Source organism: Erythrolamprus reginae, chromosome 1, assembly GCF_031021105.1.
Source record: "Erythrolamprus reginae isolate rEryReg1 chromosome 1, rEryReg1.hap1, whole genome shotgun sequence".
In the NCBI taxonomy this organism is placed as follows: Eukaryota; Metazoa; Chordata; class Lepidosauria; order Squamata; family Dipsadidae; genus Erythrolamprus; species Erythrolamprus reginae.
The window spans coordinates 399,007,595-399,034,279 of NC_091950.1; the positions used below are offsets into that span (position 1 = coordinate 399,007,595).

Below are 26,685 nucleotides of genomic sequence, written 5' to 3' on the forward strand. Positions count from 1 at the left end.
CTGGAAACCATGTCCTATGAGGAACGGTAAAGGATCTAGGGATGTTTAGTCTGCAAAGGAGAAGACTGAGAGGAGACTTGATAACTATCTACAAATATCTGAAGGGCTGTCACAGAGCAGAGGGATCAGCATTGTTCTCATTAGCACATGGAAGGACTAGAAACAATGGAATGAAACTGCAAGGGGGTAGATTTAGATTAGATATCAGAAAAAAAACTTTCTAACAGTAAGGGTGATAAATCAGTGCAACAGTTTGCCACAGGAAGTGTGGGCTCGCCTTCACTGGAGGTCTTCAGAGACTGGACAGTTATCTTTCTGGGATGGTTTAGTGAATCCTGCATTGAGCAGGGGGTAGGACCCGATGATCCTGGAGGTCCCTTCCAACTCTATGATTCTATGATTCTTTTGATGATATCGTGGTCTGCTTTCTGATGATGTCATGGTCTGATTTGATCAGCTGTATGTGATGTGGTTTCATTTCTTGTGATCTGTCAGGTATAACTTTGCTTGCAGTTTGGCTGTTCGTTGGTCTTTACATGTTTAGTTTAGTTTAGTTTAGTTTAGTTTATCAAGATTTGTATGCTGCCCCTCTCCGAAGACTCGGGGCGGCTAACAACAATAAAGAAAACAATGTAACAAATCTAATATTAAAAAGTAATCTAAAAAACCCCAATTTAAGAGACCAATCATACAAACAAGCATCCCATGTATAAATTCTATAAGCATAGGGGGAAGGGGAAAAAAATCAATTCCCCCATGCCTGACGACAGAGGTGGGTTTTAAGGAGCTTACGAAAGACAAGGAGGGTGGGGGCAACTCTGATATCTGGGGGGGAGCTGGTTCCAGAGGGTCAGGGCCACCACAGAGAAGGCTCTTCTCCTGGGTCCCGCCAAATGACATTGTTTAGTCGACGGGACCTGGAGAAGGCCAACTCTGTGGAACCTAACCGGTCGCTGGGATTCGTGTGGCAGAAGGCGGTCTCGTAAATACCCTGGCCTGGTGCCATGAAGGGCTTTATACGTCATAACCAACACTTTGAATTGTGACCGGAAATTGATCGGCAACCAATGCAGATTGCGGAGGGTTGGTGTAACATGGGCATGCCTTGGGAAGCCCATGATTGCTCTCGCAGCTGCATTCTGCACGATCTGAAGTTTCCGAACACTTTAGAATCATGGTTGATGTTGTTCTTTTGTTCTAAATGGTTGGTAGATTGGGTTGATGTCAATGTGTCTGTTTGTTGATTTACTGGTGGAAAACCAAGCTTCCAATAATTCCCTTTCTCCTTATTTTCACTGCCCAAGCTAGCAGTTGCAGTTCTATATTGCTTGGCTATTCCTGTGACATATAGATTAAAATGTAATTATTAAAAGTCTCTGAATATTCAAATCTTGCCCAGCCCTATCTACAAAATTATTAGCTTTATTCTGGGGGAGAGAAATGAGAGTTTATACAAATTCATTTCACATTTTAAGAGGTTTGCAGTATTGCAAAGTTTAAGAGCCACTGGCAGACTAAATCAATTAAATTTATGAGCAGTTTATCAGTGGGCGTTCCATTTTAATCTGCCGGGCTAAGAAAATTGAAACTCTTGTTCTTAATGCTGCTTTCTTTCTGTGTTTTGATTTTTCAAAGAGGGTTAGGCCCTGGACTCCTTTTTTGGGTGGGACAGGGGGGGGGGGGCAGGACACATTTCTGGAATTTCTGGAATAGATGCAATCTACATACATTTTTGTAAAGCCTTTGATTCAGTAGTTCACGACAAACGTCTTCTGAAACTAAAATCCTACGGCATCTCTGGACCACTACATGATGAGATAACAGCATTCCTGTCTAACAGACAACAAATGGTCAAAATAGAAAGTGCCATATCTAATTCTGCTCCTGTCAACAGTGGTGTCCCTCAAGGTAGTGTTTCAGGACCAACGGTCTTCATATTCTACATAAACAATCTTTGGGACCATATTATAAGCAACTGTGTTCTCTTTGCCGATGATGTTAAATTATTTAATACTACCGACAATGCTGCTACTCTTCAAAAGGACCTTGACCATGTAGCTGAATGGTCTAACAGCCGGCAACTTCAAATCTCTACCAGCAAATGCTCTGACTTACACATTGGTAAAAAGAATCAGAATACTAAATATAAACTTGGTGGAAATGAACTTGAAAACAACCCTCACTCTGTCAAAGACCTTGGAATACTCATATCCAATGACCTAAGTGCTGGAGCCCACTGTAACAACATTGCCAAAAAATGGGGCAAGTATAATAAAACATGAGCTGGGTGGTGCAGTGGTTAGAGTGCAGCGCTGTAAGCTACTTCAGTTAACTGCTAGCTATAGTTCAGCAATTCAAATCTCACCACCAGCTCAAGGTTGACTCAGCCTTCCATCCTTCCCAGGTGGGTAAAATGAGGACTCAGATTGTTGGGGGCAATATTGATAGCAGTAGCATTTAGACTTATATACCGTGTTTCCCCGAAAGTAAGACAGTGTCTTACTTTCTTTTTATCCCCAAAAGCCCCACTATGTCTTACTTTCGGGGTATGTCTTATATTGGAAAAAAATTGTCGAATTTTTTGTTTTAACCATAAAATTAACATTTAGACGCGGTGACGTATGGAGGGGGGGCGGCGCGGAAGTGGGCAGGAGGCGGCGCTCATTTGGATCAGACGGAGGCGGCAGACGCGGTGACGTATGGAGGGGGGTGGCGCGGAAGTGGGCAGGAGGCGGCGCTCATTTGGATCAGACGGAGGCGGCAGACGCGGTGACGTATGGAGGGGGGCGGCGCGGAAGTGGGCAGGAGGCAGCGCTCATTAAGATCAGAGGATGGTGGCAGACACGGCGACGTATGGAGAGGGGAACAGTGCGGACATGGGCAGGAGGCGGTGCGCAGCTAGATGAGAGGGAGGCGGCAATACCCCCGTGTTTCCCCGAAAGTAAGACATATGTCTTACTTTCGGGGTACGGCTTATATTAGCCGACCCCCCTGAAACCCCCGATACGTCTTACAATCGGGGGTGTCTTACTATCGGGGAAACAGGGTACCGTTTAGAGAGGGCTCTAAAAGCACTATGAAGCGGTATATAAGTCTAAATGCTATTGCTATTGTTATTTAACTTCTAGGTGCAATATTAACAACTTAATAATGAGGAATAAAAACATAAAGTGATCATTAAAAGTGTTACTCAATGAGTAGATCTAATTTAACGGGTAGAGACTAATTTTAAATCCTGATATTTCTAGAGTTTTTCACCAGAAGCATCCACAGATGGGGGGGGGGTGTCAAAAAAGTCAAGATGGCAGCTACAAATCCCTGATCAAAGTCCTTTTCTTTTTGTAATGTGCTGCTTCCATGCCACACATAAAAGCAGGTGGACCTTGGATGATGTACTCATCGCCTTAATTGTGTTTGATCCCTTAGCTTATAGCTATCCTGATACTTTGTAATAACTTGATAATTATTACATGACTAATGTGTTTGCTTAATTAAATAGAGGGATTTTTCTTCTAGGCCCTGTAGCTCTTACTACTTCGGGTGCTTATGAACTCCTTTGAAATTTCCTACTTCCTGGTGCCCTGTGGAGTCTAACATGCCATTGGCACCAAGTCCTATATTCACAGACATTTCAATGAGTCAACAGCTCTCAAGCAATGCCTCCTTTAAAGAAGAGACGCCTTGGATGCATGAGATGTTTCTTCCAGCCGCTTCTTCCCACCCAAGGCATTGGGTTTAAGCAGGGGCAGGCCCCCAATCCTGGCCGTACCGGAATGGACCGGGAGCGTGCCCCTGTTTTCCCCGCAAGTTCGTACGAGCGAGCGCGCCAGATTTTTGGAACCAGGAAATGGGCAAAAAGGTAAGTGCCTGCCTGCCTGCTGCCCATAATAAAATACTTACTTACTTACTTGATTTTTATGCCACCCTTCTCCTTGGACTCAGGGCAGCTTACAACATGTTAGCAACAGCACATTTTAACAGAGCCAGCGTATTGCCCCAAAAATCCGGGTCCTCATTTTACCCACCTTGGAAGGATGGAAGGTTGAGTCAACTTTGAGCCGGTGATGAGATTTGAACCGCTGACCTACAGATCTACAGTCAGCTTCAGTGGCCTGCAGTACAGCACTCTACCTGCTGTGCCACCCCGGCTGTTATGCCACCAGGTTTGAAATTCTGGGCTTTGACAATCTGGAACTGCACCGCCTGCGCTTTGATTTAAGCATAGTACATAAAATTGTCCACTACAGCGTCTTATCTGTCAATGACCTCTTCAGCTTCACCCTCAATAATACACAGGCAAACAATCAATACAAACGCAAGGTAAACTGCTCCAAACTCTATTTGCAGAAAATACAAGTTAGCAACAGAGTGGTCAACGCCTGGAATTCTCTGCTCAACTCTGTTGTTACTTCCTCAAACCGGGGTGGGTGGGTTCCAGTGATTGGCTGCCAAATTTTTTACCACCACACTGTGGGTGTGGCTTATTTCGGGGGGGGGGGGTGAGTTGATGTTCATGTGACCGGGTAGGTGGCATAAGGGATTCTATTGCCTACTTCGTAACCTTCTGACCTGGGCATCTAATAGGGGCTCCTGATTCCCAAGGCCTCTCTCCTTCTCTGATTCCATCATCGGGGTTTCTACAGTCTCTGGAGGTTCCTCAGGTTTCTCAGGTTCTAATTCTCCCTCACTCTCTGATTCAGTTGTCACTTAGCCTAGGATACCAAGACAGACCCGGTTCATCCTCCTCAGAATCTGTGACTAACTGAGCTGGTCATGGACCACTCACAACAACAATAACAACAGCAACATCAGCAACATCAATAAGAGGGGATAGTGGGTGTTACGTCCCTGGCAACAGCCAAAGCGCCCCGGATTGGTTGGTTTAGGAAGAGGGAGTTTCCTTCAACTGGATTGGCTGTTACTGTTGACAGCTAGCATAAATTGAGCTATCAGAGTTCTGAGGCGTTAGTTCGTTCTACTATACTTTTCTACTTATACTGACTTGTTGCTGTTCTACTGTTAGCCACCCCTAGTCTTTGGAGAAGGGCGCCATACAAGTCTAAATAATAATAATAATAATAATAATAATAATAATAATAATAATAATGACAATGACAATGACAATGACAATGACAATAACTAAATAAGCTAGAGAAATTAGTGAAATACGAAGATCTAAAAACCGAGCTGCAACGACTCTGGCATAAGCCAGTGAAAGTGGTCCCAGTGGTACTTGGCACACTGGGCGCAGGGCCAAAGGATCTCAGCGGACATTTGAAAACCATCGGAATTGACAAAATCTCCATCTGTCAATTGCAAAAGTCCGCTTTACTGGGATCGGCAAACATAATTCGCCGCTACATCACGCAGTCCTAGGTGCTTGGGAAGTGTCTGACTGGTGATGAAATATGAAATCCAGCATAGTGATCTCGTTTGCTGTGTTGTATTGCTATAATAATAATAATAATAATAATAATAATAATAATAATAATAATAATAATAATAATAAGTTAATAAACAAGCTTCCTTCTGCATTCTGGCTCCTATTTGACAGTGGAGAAGATGAGAAGGATAATAATAATAATACTACAGCCATACAACATGAATGAACATACTGGGACAAACCAACAGTCATAATTGCATGTCGGTTGCCAAGCGCTCGAATTTTGATCATGTGACTGTGGGAATGCAATGATGGTTCATTAGTATGGGAACCCATCATGAATCACTTATGTACTGTTGCAACTTCAAATGGCTGCTAAATGAATGGCCGTAAAGTGAGGACTACCTGTATTCCCAGCCACATAAACAATCACTTGAATTATTTCTGTTTGAAGGCGGTTTTCCCATTTTGCTGGTGTATGGTTTGCGACATTTGGGCCATGTAGCTAAAAAACATCATCAACTCTCATATTGAGTATGAAAGTACAGTATCAACAAATCATCGTATTCCTTCCCAAATCACATATGTGTGTTTTGATGTGTACATTTAAGTATGGGCAGCACACCGCCATGGTGGACCTTTCTCTGTGTATCAAATGGAAAGGAAGCCAAGGAAAGGGGGAGAAATTATAATCTTGTAGAAAGTGTCATTTTCTTACTGCAAGTCCCTTTTTCCCAAATCTGATCTTTTACCAGCAGGGAGAAACATTACAGATATATTACAAGGTAGATGACAGCAGGGAAGGAGAACAATTTTCATCAGGAAAATAGCTTATGGGGTAAAAAAAAGAGAGACTTTTCATTCAATTACCACCGTCCTAGTCAGATTCACACATGTAGAAACAAAGTGCCTGCTCGTTCCAACACACCCCTTCCTGCCTTCAGTCAGCAGGGCATCCAGTCCTAATACCACCTTTGCTCCTTTCTAAAAAATAAGCCATGTTTTGTTTTACATCGTTCCTGGTTTGTGGACAGCAGGTCTACGTTTATCCATAAAAACGATCCATCAAAAAGGACCACCATATATTGTGAGTGGTCCACATCTGGCTCAGCTGGTTACAGATTTTGAGGATCAAGAGATGGATGAGTACTGGTGTCGCAGGCCCGTGTTCTTGCCACCTGAGTCTGAGAGTGTTGTAATCATAGGTTTATAGGGATGGAATATTACTGGAGGGTGATGTTTTAGCCTAATTGGGTGCTGAATAAAACCTTATTCTTCCTCTATAGAAAGGGAGCAAGAGTCCAGGCTGAGTAAGCAAGCTGCAGAATCCATGACCATGTGGAAAATAATTAACTTGATATACAGCATGAAGAAAACCTATAGCTAACTTCCATATAAGGAAATATATGCCCTACTCTCATTCCTTTGCTAATCGCCAGTAAACACACAATCCAGGAAAAGGCAAAGAATGGAGCTTCTGTTAATTATCTATAGGGAAGTCACGAGGAGGTTGCCTTATACAGCGCATGAGTGAATGGTAGTTGGAGGATGGCTTAATGTATGTGGCGTTCGCGAATTGGTTATTCTGTACCACATGTCAGGAAAAGTAAAATACAATAAAAGGAGAGATCTCAATACAATAGAGGTTGTCTCATTGAGAAAATTCTCTCCCTTGCTTCATTTTGCTGTGGCAATTATGGCATCCTGTGCCTCCCTAGAGGTCGATCCACTGGGGGAGGGTTGTTTGCCTTCATGAGAGTGAGATGAAGGGGAGTTAGAAATGAGGAACCACCAGTGGCGGTAACACCCCCAGTGATGGGATTGAGTGAGTCAGAGGATAATGGGGAATTAGAGGAGCAGGACCAGGGGTGGGCTACTGCCTGGACAGGGGGGAATGCAGTGGGATAGCAAAAATGGAGTTCCACCCCAGAGCACCCAATTTGCACTAAAAGATGTTGAAAGAAAATGCAGGGCCTCCTGCATAAGCCATGCCCACAGTGTGGTAGTAAAAATATTGGTAGCCCTTCACTGAGCAGGACCCCCTGTTAGATGCAAGAGTTAGGAGGATGAGGTCTAGGCATGAGTACCTGAAACGGAGGAGTTCTTGGCATTAATAGATCTATGGGACACTTGACCACACTTTGTCAGTATATAAGGGACAGTTTGGGAGGGAAGTGGGCGTGGCAAACAACGTTTATCATCATGGCGGTGGTGAAATCGAAGCCGAGCTAAGTTTCTGCTTTCACAGACTTTGATTCATACCAGTTTCCCTGAGCTTTGTTAAGTTGTCAGAAATATCCAGAGACTGAGATTAATGACTCTTGGCTTGCATCCCGGACTCTCTTATCTCCACTCATTAGCCAGAATGCATCCAGCATGAAATTCTTTCAGGTTAAGTAGTTTCTTGCCTGGATTTGTTTTTACCAATAATATGGTAAATGTCTGAATGTGTGTGTGGCTTTAATTTCTTATTGGACCCGTCCAGACAGAACACCATCTACCGACCTCAGTATTTCCCTCAATATTTCTCGTGCACATGTGCATTGCAAGTTGTTTCCTTGTGTAACTTTAGCTGCAGACCTTTAGATTAGGGGTGTCAAACTCAATTCCATTGAGGGCTGCATCGGGGTAGTGCTTCACCTTGGAGGACCAGAGGGCGTGGCTGAGAGTGGGCATGGCCATGGTGGGTGGAACATGGGACCTGTGTCAGGGGCATTGTGGTGGCAAAGTGCTAAGGCAGGACTTCTCTGAGACCCTCCCTCCCTTTCATTATAATCTCCTTCCTTCCTTCCTTCCTTCTTTCCTTCCTTCTTTCCTTCCTTCTTTCCCCTTCCCACTTCATTCTCCTTTCTTCTTCCTTCCCCTTTCTTTTTTTTTCCTTCCTTGCTCTTTCCCCATCTTTCCTTCTTTTTCTTTTGTTTTCCTCTTTCCCTTTCTCCTTTTCAGTCAAGGAAAATGCTCAAATGCAAAAGGGGAAACAGTTCTTCTTTTGTTTTTAGCAATAGCAATAGCACTTAGATCTATATACCGCTTACAGTGCTTTACAGCCCTCTCTAAGAGGTTTACAGAGTCAGCATATATTGCCTCCAACAATCTGGGCCCTCATTTTACTCCTCTCAGAGGGATGGAAGGCTGAGTCAACCTTGAGTTTGATTAGATTTGATCTGCCAAACGGCTGGCAGCTGGTGATCAGCAGAAGTAGCCTGCAGTACTGTACTCTAACCACTGGGCCACTGGGGCCCTTGATAGCCCTCTGCCAGTAAAAATGGAGCTTGGGGAGGACTGCATTAGCCCCCCATAACCCAATTTTAACTAGCAGAGGGCTGTAGACTGTCACAGACAAAAATGGGGCATGGGAGGGGTGCGCACAGCCCCCCACGAGCTCCATTTTCACTGGCAGAGGCTCCACAAGCCAGATCGAAGCACCTCGCAGGCTAGAACTGGCTCGCAGGCCTTGAGTTTGACACCCCTGGATTAGATCATTCTTGGGGATTTGGATGTTGTTGTTGTGTAATGTTTTTTTCTTCCTTTTTTGCCATCAACCAACTGAGCACAGGGAGGTGTCGATGTGAGATTCACACTCAATAACTCTCTACTGAGCAAAGCACTCGCTTTAGTGTGAACATGAGGACTGTTAATGGCCTAAAAGAGGTCCCTTTTCACACCCAACTGAATCCCCAGTAATTAACAGAGAGCGAAGGGCAAGTTGAAGGCAGATTGTCACCAGTAAACCAGTCTGAGGATCCATGAGGTCCAGCCACGTGTAGCTTGCAAACAAACTTAAAGTAAACCGCTCTAAACTCGACTGCAGGCAAGGCCGCACTAAAATTGACTGCAGGCAAGGGCAAAGATAAACATGTTACCAGTTCTCCAGAACCTATCAGAACCTGCTGGATTTCACCCTTGCATGTATCCAAAAGAACTCACTCTTGAGTAGTGATGGGCGAACCGAACCCGCACAATTTGGCTCTGTACTGAATTTTGCGGTGTTCGGTATGCCGAACACGAACTCAATTTTTTTTTAAACTTCGGGCAAAGTTTGGAGTCGCGTTCGGAGCTTTGACGTCACCAGCAGGTTGCTACGGACGCCAAGGTGATCACTTCCTGGATTCCATGGAATCCAGGAAGTGATCACCTTGGCATCCTTAGCAACCTGCCGGTGACGTCAAGGCTCCCCCCCCTGGAATCTCTTCGTGGGAGGGATTCCCCAGCTCCTTCAAAGGGAGGTCTTCACGTAAAAATAAACATTGTTATTTTTATGTGAAAGGACACCGCAGCAGCGCTGCAAGCAAAGGGCGGTCCTTTCACGTAAAAATAAACACCCTCCTTGCCTTTCGTAAACTCCTTAAAACCCACCTCTGCCGTCAGGCATGGGGGAATTGAGACATCTCCCCCAGGCCTATACAATTCATGTATGATATCTTTGTGTGCATGTCTGCTTTAATAACGGCTTTTTAAAAAATGTTTTTAAATTATTAGATTTGTCTTGAATTGTTCTATTGTTATTATGAGCCGCCCCGAGTCTATGGAGAGGGGCGGCATACAAATCTAATAAATAAACAAATAAATAAATAAATATCGATCCAACAACGTGCAGATTTAAACTGAACACTTACGTTCATCTCTAATGACATGGCTGATTGCCAGAGGCCCAAAGTTAAAGCTGCATGGTGTGAATTAGGGATTGTTGAGGCTTTCTTCTTCCAATTCTCTTTTATTATTTTTTTCCCTTTGCTGCCGTGTCTTTTTTAAAAGTGTGGTCCAGGACTGCTTTCCTTGCACTGGTAGGCTTTTCAGCTGAAGAGTAGATTAAAAATACTTTCAATGAACACCTCCTCTTTTCAGAATTGCAGAGCTTCTGGGAATGACATCGTTCTGAATTTTGAAGCTTCCCTTGTGTAATTCCATTAAATGCTCTTCTCCCCTCCCACCAGACATAATTCTCCTTCCTTCTCCGCTGGAGTCCTCCCCTGAGAATAGTGCTTGAGTGGGGTGGGGTAAAACAAGAACAGGTTCTCTGGAAAAAATTCACTGGATTATTTTTTTTTGCAGCACTTTTTGGTTTGACATGTGACTGTTGTTACACGGTCATTTCAAGGAAAGATTGTAAAAATGCAACAACTCTTCCGAAGAAGAGAAGAGCCCTCCACTTCTCCACTTGCAACAGAATAACTTACTCAACTAGACTTACAATTCTAGGTTTAGAAAACTTAGAACTACATCGCCTTAAACATGACTTAAGCATAGCCCATAAAATCATCTGCTACAGATTTCTCCTTAGTTGTATCTCTTTCTAAAGTTCCACAACACCATCAACATCAACACCCTTGAAAATGTCCAAAGATATTTCACCAGAAGAGCCCTTCACTCCTCCACTCGAAACAGAATATCCTGCGAAAATAGACTAACAATCCTGGGCCTAGAAAGCCTAGAACTACGGCGCCTAAAACACGATTTGAGTATTGCCCACAAGATCATATGCTGCAACGTCCTACCGGTCAATGACTACTTCAGCTTCAACCGCAACAACACAAGAGCATGCAACAGATTCAAACTTAATATGAACCGCTCCAAACTTGACTGTAAGAAATATGATTTCAACAATCGAGTTATCGAAGCGTGGAACTCATTACCGGACTTAATTGTGTCAACCCCTAACCCCCAACATTTCTCCCTTAGACTCTCCACGATTGACCTCTCCAGGTTCCTAAGAGGCCAGTAAGGGGCGTACATAAGTGCACTGGTGTGCCTTTCGTCCCCTGTCCAATTGTCTTTCCTTTCTTTCACCTATCATATATATTCTCTTCCTTTCATATATCCTCTCCTCTAAGTTCACTTTTACCCTTATATATATTACCACATGTCTATTTTTCTTCCTATGTATTTGTATATTGGACAAATGAATGAATGAATAAATAAATATATCTTGAAAGCCATTGTTGTATTGTCTGAAACTTCCTATGAGCTCCCAACCCCCAAATGGTTTCCATCAAAGTTTTTACAACGTACTTGGAGACCTATGTTGTCTGAGGTTGATTCCAGCAGTTGTCAAACTGGGAGCCATAAATAATCTCCCGATCTGAGGCCGGTCTGTGTGTCTGTCCGCACAAGCGTATATGAAAGAGTAGTTTATCAGCAGTCCTGGAAAAATAATCAAGTTACCCTTTAGGCAATGCCAGGAAGCTGCCAAAGATAAACATGCGGGAAAGAAAAGGGGAATTGGATCCCAACAACAAAATTTAAAACCTCCAATTGAGTAAAATTCCAACCACTGACCAGGCTGGTAAATCAAGCTGTGCAGCGAAAACAGAAAAATCAATGGTGAATACTGAGAGCCAGAATGCTGTATTAGATGGATTTGTAGCAGAGAACTTGAATAAGTGGTTGGCTCTGAAGGCTTCCATACAGCCTAGATTTTCTTAATCTAACTTACTTTTTATTTTGAGTAGAAACAGCCCCTTCCTATATATCTGGTAAACCGCAATTATATCCTTCCATACTCTAAATCTGTGCTTCTCAAAAAGTGGGGTGGGCTACAGCGAAAATGAGCGCTCAATTTGCACTGAAAGATTAATATTATTATTTATTTATTTATTAGATTTGTATGCCGCCCCTCTCCGAGGATTCAGCCCTTCACTGGATGGGCCCCCTGGGGGGCACGGAGCAATGCCAGGGGGGGATGTGACCCTTTGGGAACCTGCTTTCTTTGCTGCAGGGAGTAGGAGGTTTTCTTGCACTGAACAATAGCACACAACACAGAGTAGGGGATTTGAAGTGCAGATAACAAACCCTTAAGAGACACCATGGAAAAATATTTAACAGGGAAGAAAAGAAAGGAGGAGAGAGACGAAGATAGTGAGACAAATGTAAGTCTCCCGAAAGCTAAGACAAGGAAATATGATGAAGCGTATGTAGCACTTGGCTTCACTGTGACTACGGTGGGAGACCAGGAAAGACCGTTATGTTTACTGTGTCTAAAAATGTTGCAGGGGACAGCATGAAGCCAAATAAATTAAGGCATTACACCCCAATCACGCTGATAAGTCACCTGGGTGTTTTCAGTGAAAATGTGCCAAATATTGCAAACAATTGTCCCGGTGGAGAGTTGGGGAGGGGCCTGAAATGTGTACTTCTTCCTAGGGGGGTGCACAGTGAAGGGCTACCAAAATTTTGACTATCACACTGTGGGCGTGGCTTATGCAGGACGCCCTGCATTTTCTTTCAACATCTTTCAGTGCAAATTGGGTGCTCTGGGGTGGAGCTCCATTTTCACTACCCCGCTGCGTCCCCCCCCTGTCCGGGCAGCAGCCCACCCCTGGGGGTGCATAACAGAAAATAATTGAGAAGCACTGCTCCAAATGAACTGTTCTAAGTTGACTACCTATATAAATTTATTTCATTTTCTTCTACAGGAAGGAAAAATTCTCCAACAGTTTAATTTTGCCTTGAACTGTGACTGCAACCACCCTGGTTGAAAACAGTCTTATGACAGGCATGTGATCACTGAAGCTGCAAATGGCAAAATATTATATAAAGTTAAATTGTATATACGAGGGTTATCTGGAAAGTAAGGTTCCAAGGCACGTAGTTCTCATAGGGAATGTTCGCAGGGGAAGTTGGTATTTCTATTGTGTAGAGCAGTATTTTTCAACCAGTGTGCCACGGCACACTAGTGTGCCGTGAGACATGGTCAGGTGTGCTGTGGGGAAATTAAACATGGATCCCCAAACTACAGCCCACATGCCAGATACGGCCCGCAGAGCCATTTATACGGCCCGCTGCCAGCTGCCTCCATCCGAACATAAACATTCCCCTCACAATCCCTCCAACTATCAGCAATAGGAAGAGTGGAGGCACAGGGAACGCTCACTGACCAATCACCTTCTAGGATTCATCCCGACCACTAGTGATGAACCAATAGCAGGCCGCCTCTCATCCACACCCAGGAACATCCTGCTCGGGCTGCTGCGCACTTGTCATTGTGTGGCCACAGCGAGTAGTTGAAGCTGCTACTCCTCCCCGTGGTCCCGATTTCTAATCCTGTTCAGGACTGGAGGTAAATGTTGCCACCACTAGATGAAGCCTCAGCCTCAGCTGGTTATGTCTATCCTGATGTTGTGTATAATATTTGACCTTTTTTATATATAAGAGGCCCCCACAGAAGGTGATATACTATATTATTAACTATATGTATAATGTGTACAAATTGGGTGCTCTGGGTGGAGCTCCATTTTTGCTAACCCACTGCGTTCCCTCCCCTGTCAGGGCAGTAGCCCACCCCTGTATGTGTGTGTGTGTGTGTAATTTCTACAGGGAATTCTCTTTTATCAAACTGAGTAAGGATTTATAGCAAAAAAAAAAAAAAAAATACAAGGGGATTTTTCTGCCAGCATTAATTTAAACCACTCTTCCCATGAAGCACCCCATGCAAGGGCGTGGGGTAGACACGTATGGTGGCTACTATGAATCATGCTTGTGCATAAGAGAAAGAGCAGGGTGGCTGTGAGCAATCCCCGGGGACTCCCTTTGAGCAGAAAAAAAAATGTTATGCTCACTTAACATTTTTCAGAGACTATTGATGGCACAGAAGTGCTGAAGGAAAAATGTGTGCATTTTTCAATTCTAAAAGGGTTGTGCAATCTTCCCGCTGCCCATATACTCATTATCCTCCTGGCCAGAATCCAGCAGCTCGTAGGAGATGCAGATTGTAAAGCCCACTAATTAGGATTTACTCTTGGCAAGAGACTAGGTGGTTTTCTGGTGGCTGCTTGGATCAGATCTGATCTTTTTCAACCTGGAGCCCTTCAGCTGGGCGGGGATTGTAGCCGTCAATCATACCGACTGGGGAATTCTGGGAGCTGGGTTCCCATCACTTGTTTAGCCAGATTGATAAGCTTTGTTTATTTTAATCATGGTTGGGGGTTAGGGTGTTTCTTCTTGTGTGGGTAAAACAATTATGAGAACTCCTAGCATTTAGTTAGTTTATGATGCAAAGCCAGAATGTATATTTTAAATAAGTGAAGCCTGTTACCTTCATTTATATTCTCCACTCCCACTTTGGCGAGCTGAACAAGCAATACAGTGGTACCTCTACTTATAAACTTAATTCGTTCTGTGACGAGGTTCTTAAGTAGAAAAGTTTGTAAGAAGAAGCAATTTTCCCCATAAGAATCAATGTAAAAGCAAATAATGCATGTGATTGGGGAAACCACAGGGAGGGTGGAGGCCCTGTTTTCTCCCAGGAGATTCCCAGAGAGGCCCCATGGAGGCTTCTCCCTGCCTTTTCCAACCCTGTTTCCTCCCAGGAGATTCCTAGAGAGGCCCCAATGGAGGCTTCTTCCCACCTTTTCTGGCCCTGTTTCAGCCCAGGAGATTCCTAGAGAGGCCCCACGGAGGCTTCTCCCCACCTTTTCCGGCCCTGTTTCCTCCCAGGAGATTCCCAGAGAGGCCCCACAGAGGCTTCTCCCCACCTTCTCCGGCCCTGTTTCCTCCCAGGAGATTCCCAGAGAGGCCCCACAGAGGCTTCTCCCCACCTTTTCCGGCCCTGTTTCCTCCTAGGAGGTTCCTAGAGAGGCCCCACAGAGGCTTCTCCCTGCCTTTTCCGGCCCTGTTTCCTCCCAGGAGATTCCTAGAGAGGCCCCACGGAGGCTTTTCCCTGCCTTTTCCAGTTAAAGCTTCAGGTTTGTAACTGGAAAATGGTTCTCGAGAAGAGGCAAAAAAATCTTGAACACCCGGTTCTTATCTAGAAAAGTTCATAAGTAGAGGCATTTGTAGGTAGAGGTACCACTGTACCTTGAAAAGGCAAGAGGAAAACGAAGGCTGATCCCTGACTGTGTGATAGCTGTATTTTGTTTCCTTGTTTTTGCACAGGGCTGCACATAGACAGAGAGAGAACATCAAACCCATCTGACACATCAAATTTGGTGTGAAATTTTCGATCTCCTAATTTTGGCATTCTCCATTGGCTTTAACAAGACTTGAGGTGGAACAGAAACATCATTGGGGAGATCTGACCTCCCTCTGACATTTTGAAATGTGACAAAGCTGACACCAAGAGGCATCTTCCCAGCTGCTGTCTGGAAGGGCGGGGGTGGGGCGGAGGGGGGAGGTTTCCAGCAGTGGTGAATGTGAAAATCGATCGTGGGAACGGGGAATAAATTAAAGGAAAAAGAATAAGGTTGGGGCAGAGTACTTCACTGGCCTCTCAAGTAGACTTGACACACCCTGGGCCACATTTTGACTGTTTGAATAATGGAAGTCACAGGAATTTCAGACAATGTTCAGAGTGCATCAGTTGAATTAATAATGAATTATTATTCCTCCTCCTCCTCCTCTTTCTTCTTCTTCTTCTAGTTCTTCTAATTTTTCTAATTCTTCTTCCTCTTCTTCTTCCTCTTCTACTTTTTCTTCTTTTCTTCTTCTTCCTCCTCCTCGTCCTCCTCATCCCAAGCTTCATTTTTGCTGGCAGAGGAACTGCGGGCCAGTCCTTCGCTGTTTCAAAGGTGGCCCCATGGGCCAGATCTAAGCAGCCCATGGGCTGGCTCCGGCTGTGCCTCCTGGTCCTTGAATTTGACATCCCTGTTCTAAGGCAATATTTCTTAAGCTTACCAATTTTAAGATGTGTAGATTTCAACTTCCAGAATTCCTCAGGCACAATGTTGGCTGGGGAATTCTGGGAGTTGAAGTCCACACATCTTAAAATGTATGTATGTATGTATGTATGTATGTATGTATGTATGTATGTATGCATGTATGTATTTATTTGCCGCCCCTCTCCGTAGACCCAGGGAGGCTCACAACAAAGGAAAATACCAAACACATGAGAAATCTAATATTTAAAATATGCTCTATATTTGTTTGTTTGTTTATTATTTATTTATTATTATTTGTTTGTTTGTTTGTTTGTTTGAGTTATATGCCGTTGAACTTCAGGTTTGGTGGGTTCAGCCGAACTTGACGTCGGAGTTCAGGTTTGGGTCCCCGAACCCCAACCCCAACACCTCTGGCCCTGCGGGAGGTGAAGCGCTGGGGGAGAGGTCAGAATCCGGGTCTGGAGTCGCCTCTCCTGTCCCCCCCAAGACGAGTTGGCGGCTTGAGCCTCAGAGCCCTCCCTGCCTCCCCCTCCTGCCCACCGCCTGCTTGAAGCTGCTGGCCCGGATCCTGAATAGCCAGCCGGCAGAACCTACCTCCCCACCCCTCTGGCCCGGCATGAGGCAAAGCGCTGGGGGTGGTGGTCAGGCTCTAATCCCCAGGAGCACAGCGGGCAGAAAGTCCTGACGCCATGCCTCCCTCTCTTTGCAGCTGGCAGGAGAGCCACGGTGGAACAAGTGAGAGGCTCCTAAGTGGGCTCCAGGGTCAGGTGCGGCTCTTACCCCCCTGATGGGGGGCCAAGCAAATGGGAAATGGGATTCCCCACCTTCTTTTGCTTGTACCCCCCCGATCTTTGGGAAATCCACGCCTCCCCTCCCTCTTTGTGCTCCAAAGGTCCGGATTCCCTCCGCCCTTTTAAAGCCCTTCAAGGGCGGAGCCCTCCCTGTCTCTCCCTCCTGTCCACCACCTGCTTGAAGCTGTCGGCCGGGATCCTGAATAGCCGGCATGTGCAGAGCGCCTCAGCCCCTCCCCCGCTGCTGCAATAGTATCGCAGCGTTCGATCGAATGCTGAACCTAAACACGGACTTCTGGAAAAGTCCGGGATCGGGTTTGGTATACCGAACCCAGCCAAGTTCAGCACGGACCGAAACTATGCAAGTTCAGTTCGCCCAACACTACTTAAAACCAATCATCCACATTTCATCTTATCTTTTTATACATTCTGCATTCAATCATTGGCCAGGGCTGGATGTTAAAAATTCAATGGCCCCAAGCCTGTCGGCAAAGATAAGTTTTTAAAACCTTTCAGAAGGCCGGGAACGTGGGGGCAGTATGAATCTCTGGGGGGATTTGATTCCACAGGGACAGGGCCACCACAGAGAAGGCTCTTCCCCTAGGCCCAGCCAGATGACATCGCTTGGCTGATGGGACCTGGAGAAGGCCAGCTCTGTGGGACCTGACTGGATGCTGGGATACATGAGGAAGAAGACAGAGCGAGGGAAACCTCAGCGAAATCGCAGCATCGCAAATGCTGCGATTTCGCTGAGGCTTCCCTTGCTGGGAAACCCCACCTCCAGACTTCCGTTGCCAGCCGAAGCGCCTGTTTTTGTGCTGCTGGGATTCCCCTGCTGGGATTCCTCTGCAGCATCGCAAAATCCGGATGTGGGGTTTCACATGGAGGGGAGCCTCAGGGGATCCCACCAGTGCAAAAACTGGCTTTTCGGCTGGCAAAAGGGGTGAATTTTGGGCTTGCATGCATTAATCGCTTTTCCATTGATTCCTATAGGAAACATTTTTTCGTCTTATGAACTTTTCACCTTACAAACCTCGTCCTGGAACCAATTAAGTTCATAAGACAAGGTATCACTGTATATCTAAAGTTTTGCATTCATACCATTACTGTAGGCGGAGAAAAAAAATATATGGTGTACAGTATTGCTTTCTGGGCGACTGTCGTAAAAAACTGGAATACTGCTATCACTTCACCTCTAGTCCTTCTTTTTACTAGCCAAACCCAAATCCTGCACTCATTCTTCATCTGTTTTAATCTACAGGCCTTTAATATCTTTTTCTTATTCTCTTTATATTTTACATTTTATTCTATTTTACATTTTATTTTATATTTTTAATATTATATTATATTTCTCTTTTTCTTAATGGTCAGGGATTTTGTGTCGTCTGCAAACTTGATCTCTCGTTCCTTCTCTCCCTTCATCCAGATCATTAATATATCTGCTGAACAGCAAAAGGGCTCAGGTCACAACCTTGTGGCATTCCATTCAATGCTACTCTCCAATCTGTTGTGAAGCCATTGATGAGTCCTCTCTAGCTGCAGTCGTTCAACCAATTATGAATCCATCTAAGAGTTGTATTATCTAGCTCATATTTTGCTGATTTATTAATGAGGATATTTTGAAAGACTCTGTAAAGTGCTTTGCTGAGATCAAGATACACTTATGTGCACGGCATTCCCTTGATCTACTAAGCCAGTAACTCCATTAAAAGGAGATAAGATTACTCTGCCTTGACTTGTTTATAACAAATTCATGCTGGATCTTGTTTTCTGTTACACTCCTCCTATCCAAGTGCACACAAACAGCCTGCTTACTAATCTGTTCCAGGACCTTGACCAGAATAAACATCAATATGACGGGCCTATAATTTTCCAGGTTTTCCCCCTTTTCATGTTGGAAGATAGAAATAATATTTGCTTTCTTTCAATTTTCCAAGATCTGGCCCATCCTATTATCAAAGACTATAGTTAGCAATCCTGCAATCATCTCTGCTGGTTTTTCCAGTGCCTTAGATGTAACCCATCCAACCCAGGAGACTTAAATTCATGCAAATTATCTAAGTTCTCTCTTATCATTCTCTCCTTCCAAATGTGTTGCAGTAACAGGAGCTAAGCCTTTCTCTCTGCTGAGAAGACAGACAAAGCATATCCAGAAGACATTCTCCCTTCTTGCCATCACTTGTTACTTATTCACCCTTTTCTCTTTGCAATAGATATACAGTATACCGTATTTTTCAGAGTATAAGATGCAACTTTTTCCTCCCAAAAAGAGGCTGATAATTTGGGTATGTCTTATGCTCTGATAATTTGGGCGTCTTATACTCTGAACGTAGGGTTTTTTTGGTCAGCTATGCAGAACCGGTAACAAATTTTTATTTTTTTAATTTTTTCCCCTCCTGGGCTCGGCTCTGGGTATGTTTTTCCTATCGCAGTAAATGAGGTTGAATGTGTATAATTTTAGAAGAGCTGTGCGTGTGTGTGTGTGTACATACTTTTTAATATGGTAGATAATGTATAATTTTGTGTGCCTGTGTGTAATATGTATGTACACATACGGCATATATACATAGAATTAAATAGTATATTTGGATGCTCAGTAATAGTAAGGGGAATTGTATCTCTTTAAGGCGAGGAGAGGCCAGACACCCTAATCCTAAACCAAACCCTTGATGTGAGTGAGGTCAAGTTGGCCACCTTTAATCCAGTCACATGACTTTTAAGCCACCTCCCGGTTGCATGATCGTCAAGCCATTCCCATCTGGTCACATGGCCTGCAAGCCACACCCACAAAATAAGCCACGCCCACAGTGTGGTAGTAACATTTTTTGCAGCCCTTCACAGCTTGAGGGACAAGCTGTTCCATTGATAATCCACTGATCTGCTGAAGATTCACTGCCAAAGAAGCCAACAGTAAACACCACAACCAAAGAATTTCTAAGACCACCCCCACCAACCCTGACAGGACAAGCCACTAAAATATAAATTGACAGCAAACCACACTCTTTGCTAGCACTGAAGATGTTACCTACCACACGGACTATAAGATGCACCACGATTTTGAAGAGGTAAGTAAGGAAAAATGTCTTTGTCCTTCCTGGGCCCCAGGAGCACTCTGCAAGCCTCCTAAATAATCTGCATGCCCCATTGTTTTTTTTTTAAAAAATGGGTGAAAAACAGTTATTCTATTTTTTCGAAAAATGAGGCATGCAGAGATTTGGGAGGCCTGCAGAGTGCTTCTGGGGGCTGGGGGAAGGGGACGTTTTTGCCTTCCTCCAGTACCCAGAAGCACACTGTAGGCCTCCCAAATCCTCTGTGCACCCTGTTTTTGCAAAAAAGGGGCCTTTTTTCTCAAAATTCGGATGCGGGAGTGGGGTTTCAGGCAGCCAAAAATGGCTGTATTCGGTATATAAGACACACCAACATTTCCACACTCTTTTAGGGGGAAGAAGGTGCAGGCCTGGGGGTACTAAACCAACCACTAGCTTGTCCATGTACATGAATTGGTATGAATGACTAGTACATGTGTTGTTGAACTCTTTTTTAAAGTTTTAATTAGGATTTTAGAAATTGCTCGGTTTTTTCCTTGACTTCTTTTTGTTAGTACATGGTACATACTGTTATTTGGGATTGCCATGTCTGTTAAACTGCCTATTGTAGTTTATGCTTTTACATTTGTAATATCACTTTAAGGACTTTGGCTGGCTATCCATAAGAGGGCGCCAGTACTCTCTCCTGTCGATGACGCTGGGTAGCACATTCACCTTTTGCCTTTACCTTGAGGGGAGAGTGTATTTTTGCTTCGTGCTTGCTATGTGCGGTTTGTTGATTATTTCTGCTTTATGTATATATGTAAACAATACTAATACCACATACTAACTCTGTGGCATTACTGGCTGTATCACACATCCACACTCCTCCTTAATCTCTGCTCAGCGTATGTTGAAGGTCTCGTAGCCTAGCTGCACCGAGACATACCAACACTTTTATTGTTATTGTAATTTTATATTGTTGTGAGCTGCCCTGAGTCCTTCGGGATTGGGTGGCATAGAAGTCAAATTAAATCAATCAATCAATCAATCAATCAATCAATCATATACTCTGAAAAATATGGTAATTTTGGTAGTGAAATGTCTGCAAAAAAACAAGGAAGCTCAGAGCGCACCAAGGACCCATCATACGGATCCAAGCAACTATTAGCCTGACTTCAATACCTGGAAAAATACTGGAGAAAATAATAAAGAAACAGCTTTGTCACTACCTGGAAACAAACAAGATAATATCCAACAGCCAACACGGGTTTGTCAGAAACAAATCATGCCAAACCAATCTCATATCCTTTTTCGACACCATAACCAAATCAGTAGACCAGCGCAACATGGTGGACCTCATATACTTAGACTTCAGCAAAGCTTTCGACAAAGTCGACCACCATCTCCTAATCAACAAATTAGAAAAAAGCGGAGTAGACTACAACACATGCCGATGGATCAATAGCTGGCTGACCAACCGCACCCAACGAGTTGTCCTCAGCGGTTCCAAATCCACATGGAAGAACGTAGGCAGTGGGGTACCACAGGGTTCAGTCCTGGGCCCTGTGCTCTTCAACATTTTCATCAACGACTTGGATGAGGGAATAGAAGGGCAACTGATCAAATTCGCAGATGATACCAAGCTGGCGGGGGTAGCCAATACCCTAGAAGACAGGCTCAAATTACAGAAAGACCTAGACAGACTAACACAGTGGGCCCATACCAAAACAAAATGGTGTTTAACATTGACAAGAGCAAAGTCCTTCACCTAGGCAGAAAAAACCCTGGACACACATACAACCTGGGAGAAACCCTTCTTAGCAGTAGCGACTGCGAAAGAGACCTCGGAGTCTTGGTGGACAATCAACTAAACATGAGCCAACAATGTGCAGCAGTAGCTAAAAAAGCCAACACAATCCTAAGCTGCATCAATAGGGGAATACACTCCAAGACCAGGGAAGTCTTAATACCACTCTACTACGCCCTGGTCCAACCACACCTGGAGTACTGTATTCAGTTCTGGTCACCACACTTCAAAAGAGACATTGAAACTCTTGAGAAGGTGCAAAAAAGAACAACCAAGATGATTTAAGGGGTTGGAAACCAAGACTTACGAAGAGAGACTGAGGGAACTGGGCATGGATAGCCTAGAGAAAAGGAGGGCCAGAGCGGACATGATAGCAGTCTACAAGTATACGAGGGGATGTCACAGAGAGGAGGGGATCACTTTATTCTTCAGGGCACCAGAGGGCCGGACAAGGAACAACGTCTGGAAGCTGACCAAGGAGAGATTCAACATGGAGATAAGGAGGAACTTCCTGACGGTCAGAGCGATCAACCAATGGAACAACCTACCAGCGGACGTTGTGAACTCCAACACTCTGGACATTTTTAAGAGAAGATTGAACTGCCACTTGATTGGTGTACTATAGGGTTCCTGCTTGGGCAGGGGGTTGAACTCGATGGCCTTCATGGTCCCTTTCAACTCTAACAATAAATGAATGAATGAATGAACGAATAAATAAATAAATTTCAATCCTGAGCTACAAATATTCTTCTTTACTGCCAACCCATTGAACTTACACCCCGAGACACATTCTTAAACTTATTCTTCCTTTTCAGGTTCCCTGGCACAGAGTTCCTTTCTCTGCTCTTCATGGGGAGAGTTGATTCTGACCAGGACCTTGTGACTTTCCTTGCAGGACTAAAGCTCTCTCCTCCTCAAGCTCTTCTCCTCTGACAAGAGCACAAACTTGCACTTGTAATTTGGGTCCTCTCAAGACAGGAGGACAAACAATGCCCTAAGCTTCCTTTGCTATCCATGCTAGTTGGTGTTGATTGAAGCCTCCTGGCACATTCCCCTCGTCAAATTCTTCTGTTTACTTTCTCTCTTAATTTACTGAGTGAACTTGCGGTCTAGAAAGCTGCCTTCCTTAAAAGTCTTCTGTAACTTATGCAGTTTACATTTTCACTTCATTTGCAAAAGACATTCAATTTAAACCAGAAAGAGGTCAAGCACTTTAAAAAAAAAATTTAATTATTTATTGCATAGGTTTCTATGTCGCCCTTCTCTGCAGACTCAAGGCGGCTGACAACAGTAACAGTACAAAACATATAAGAAATCCAGTACAGTGGTACCTCTACTTACGAACTTCATTCATTCCGTGACCAGGTTCTTAAGTAGAATCAATGTAAAAACAAATAATGTGTGCGATTGGGGAAACCACAGGGTGGGTGGAGTCCCTGTTTCCTCCCAGGAGATTCCTAGAGAGACTCCACGGAGACTTCTCCCCACCTTTTCCAGCCCTGTTTCCTCCCAGGAGCTTCTCCCCGCCTTTTCCTGCTGTGTTTTCTCCCATGAGATTCCTAGAGGTCTCACAGAGGTTTCTCCCCGCCTTTTCCGGCCCTGTTTCCTCCCAGGAGATTCCTAGAAAGGCCCCACGGAGACTTTTCCCCACCTTTTCCAGCCCTGTTTCCTCCCAGGAGCTTCTCCCCGCCTTTTCCTGCCGTGTTTTCTCCCATGAGATTCCTAGAGAGGTCTCACAGAGGCTTCTCCCCACCTTTTCCGGCCCTGTTTCCTCCCAGGAGATTCCTAGAAAGGCCCCACAGAGACTTCTCCCCACCTTTTCCAGCCATTTTTTCCCAGGAGCTTCTTCCTGCCTTTTCCTGCCTTGTTCCCTCCCATGAGATTCCTAAAGAGGCCCCCCAAAAAGCTGAGCCTACTGTGATGTAACCCACCCAAAATGTAAACCATCTTATGGACTTTGTAGGAGCAAAAAATCTTGTCCCATGATTATTTGTTGGCCTCAGTAAAGCCAACCTCTGAGTAGACATATGTAAGATCACTTGCCATTTCCCCCCTAATATTCACACACATTCACTCTGATTATGAAACCAATCAATTTTCAGGATTTGTATGCTAATCTTTTTTTTTTTTTTACTTTTTACTTCATCGTGGTGACTGGTCATGTTACCTGGGAAATATGTGGCTAGAGTTAACTGGAATGAATCAGGGATGTCCATGGAGTATGGTAGAATAGAAGTCAAGATGTCACGCACAGGGCACATATAAGCAGCAGGTGAAGCCTCCCAAGTCCCAGCTGATCAGGAGGAAATGGGGATTTTGCAGTATCCTTCCCCTGCCACACCCCCAGCCCCAAGCCACGTCCACAGAATGGCAGTAAAAATGTTTTGAATCCCACCACTGACAGGGGTGTTGGTATATACCAGTGATGGCGAACCTATGGCACGGGTGCCACAGGTGGCACACGGAGCCATATCTGCTGGCATGTGAGCCGTTGCCCTAGTTCAGCTCCAACAGGCATGTGTATGCCGGCCAGCTGATTTTTGGCTTGCACAGAGGCTCTGGGAGGGTGCTTTTGGCTTCCAGAGAGCCTCCGGAGGGATGGGGGAAGGCCTTTTTACCCTTCCATGGCTCCAGGGAAGCCTTTGGAGCCTGGGTAGGGCGAAACACGAGCCTTCTGGGCTCACCAGAAGTTGGGAAACAGGCCACATCCATCCTTCAGAGGGCTTCCGGGGGGCAGGGGAAGATGTTTTCACCCTCCCCAGGCATTGAATTATGGGTGTGAGCACTCGTGCATGTGCGATAGCGCGCACACATGCTCTTTCAACACTCGAGGGAAAAAAGGTTCACCATCACTGTTCTGTTCTATTTGTACATGGCCCATTTGCTACAACTGGTATACCAGCTGGAATTGGAGAAGACCTTCCTACCCAAAGTCTTCAACAGCCATTTAGCGGTAGCCTTGAATACACGAGAACTTAACACCTGCCACCCTCAAGAGCAGAGTCAATAACCCAGAAGCCACTCAAAAGTAGAATTGCAACTAATTAAATGAGGTTAACCATGGGCAGGTTTATTATGACGGATGGATGCATCTTCAATTTGTAACTGCCCCGGTTAGGTCAATAGTCCAAAGCTTTTTTCCTCTGAAGGAAGTACCTATTGATTGAAGATAGTATTAAAATTCAGCAGTTAAAAGACAATGAGCTTGTCAGCTGGAAAGCTGAACAGCCCATGTTTGAGACCCGAACACCATGTGACAGGGGGAGCTCCTGTTCCTGCCTCAAATCCTGCCCACCTAGCGGTTTGAAAGCATGCAAATGTGAGTAGATAAATAGGTACCACTGGGTCTTCTGGTAATACTGGATCCCTCAGCTAAGAAATGGAGATGAGCATCACCCCTTAGAGTCAGATACAACCGGACAAGGAAAGCCTTTATCTTTAACCTTCAGGACTACTTTGGAATACTGTTTTCAGTTCTGGAGACCTCACCTACAAAAAGATATTGATAAAATTGAATGGGTCCAAAGACGGGCTATAAAAATGGTGGAAGGTCTTAAGCATAAAATGTATCAGGAAAGACTTAATGAACTCAATCTGTATAGTCTGGAGGACAGAAGGGAAAGGGGGGACATGATCGAAACATTTAAATATATTAAAGGGTTAAAAAGGTTCAGGAGGAAAGTGTTTTTAATAGGAAAGTGAACACAAGAACAAGGGGGCACAATCTGAGGTTAGTTGGGGGAAAGATTAGAAGTAACGTGGGAGAATATTATTTCACTGAAAGAGTAGTAGATGCTTGGAACAAACTTCCAGCAGACGTGGTTGGTAAATCCACAGTAACTGAATTTAAGCATGCCTGGGATAAAAATATATCCATCCTAAGATAAAATACAGGAAATAGTATAAAGGCAGACTAGATGAACCATGAGGTCTTTTTCTGCCGTCAATCTTCTGTTTCTAGGGGAAGAGCCTTCTCTGTGGGGGCCCCAGCTCTCTGGAATCAGCTCCCCGCAGAGATTTGTACTGCCCCCTCCCCTCCTTGCCTTTCGCAAGATTTTGTTTCTAAGACACCACTGCTCCTACCCTCAAATCTTTGCTGTATGATCTTGTTATGTTGATGGGGATGCTCCTGGATGGAAAGAGTGAAAAATGCTGGGAATGTATGCCAAGCATATACTCCCAATGGAGTCATCTAAGGCAGACCTACAACTATGATAGCAGCCCAGCTGCATGTCCAAAGCAAGCAGGCAACTATATTTAGCATCAGCAATAGAGGAAGATGCTGAAAGCAGACGATGACTTTCGTGATAAAGGCAAAAGCACCATTGTACATTGTGCAGGACAAAGCGATGGTAAATCACTCTTGCCTTTTACCCAAGAAAGCCACATGGACTGACAAGATGCGGTGATTGACAAAGTAGTGCTGGATGATGAGCCCCTTGGGTCAAACGGCACTCAATACGCTACTCAAGAAATGCTGATGATCTTATGGAGCTTATCGAGGAGCTAAATTAAGTCTTTGGGACCTCTAGTTACTGATTTTGCCATGCAGGAAAAGAAAACCCCAAGAGGCAAAGGCAGAATTATAATGGGAACAGGAAACATAAAAGGATGAATATGGGAAAGATCTATTTATGCCCACTATGCATTGACATCATAGGCATCAGGAAAATTAAAATTGCATCCTTTCATTCAGAAGAACCAATTCAAAAATAATAACAATACTGAAGAAGAAGAAATGACATTACTCTATTCTTCCTGACTATGAAAGCAAAGACGGGGCTTGAGTTCAATTTAGTTAATAGCAATGATACTTCACAGGCAAACCCTTTAACATGATAATTATTTGAGTTTGTGCTCTAATTCACTGATGCAGAAGAAGAGGAATTTGATGAGTTTTATGAGAAAGTTCAATCTGAAATTGATAAAATCTGCAAGCAAGATATGCTGGCTATGATTGGAGATTGAAATACCAAAGATGGAAATATTAATATTAATATTAATAATAATAATAATAATGATGATGATGATAATAATAATTTATTAGATTTGTATGCTGCCCCTCTCCGAAGACTTAAGTAAA

At 44.3% G+C, this 26,685-nt stretch overlaps 1 protein-coding gene across 1 annotated transcript in view; it reads left to right on the forward strand.

Moving 5' to 3' along the window:
• Positions 1-3,773: 3,773 nt before the first annotated feature.
• The window catches only part of TMEM132E (transmembrane protein 132E), a 454,008-nt gene continuing 431,096 nt past the window's right edge, over positions 3,774-26,685 (forward strand). The window contains exons 1-2 of the mRNA XM_070730351.1: positions 3,774-3,859; positions 4,164-4,320. Of these exons, the coding sequence (XP_070586452.1) occupies positions 3,774-3,859; positions 4,164-4,320 (243 nt within the window). The remainder of the gene's footprint in view (positions 3,860-4,163; positions 4,321-26,685) is intronic.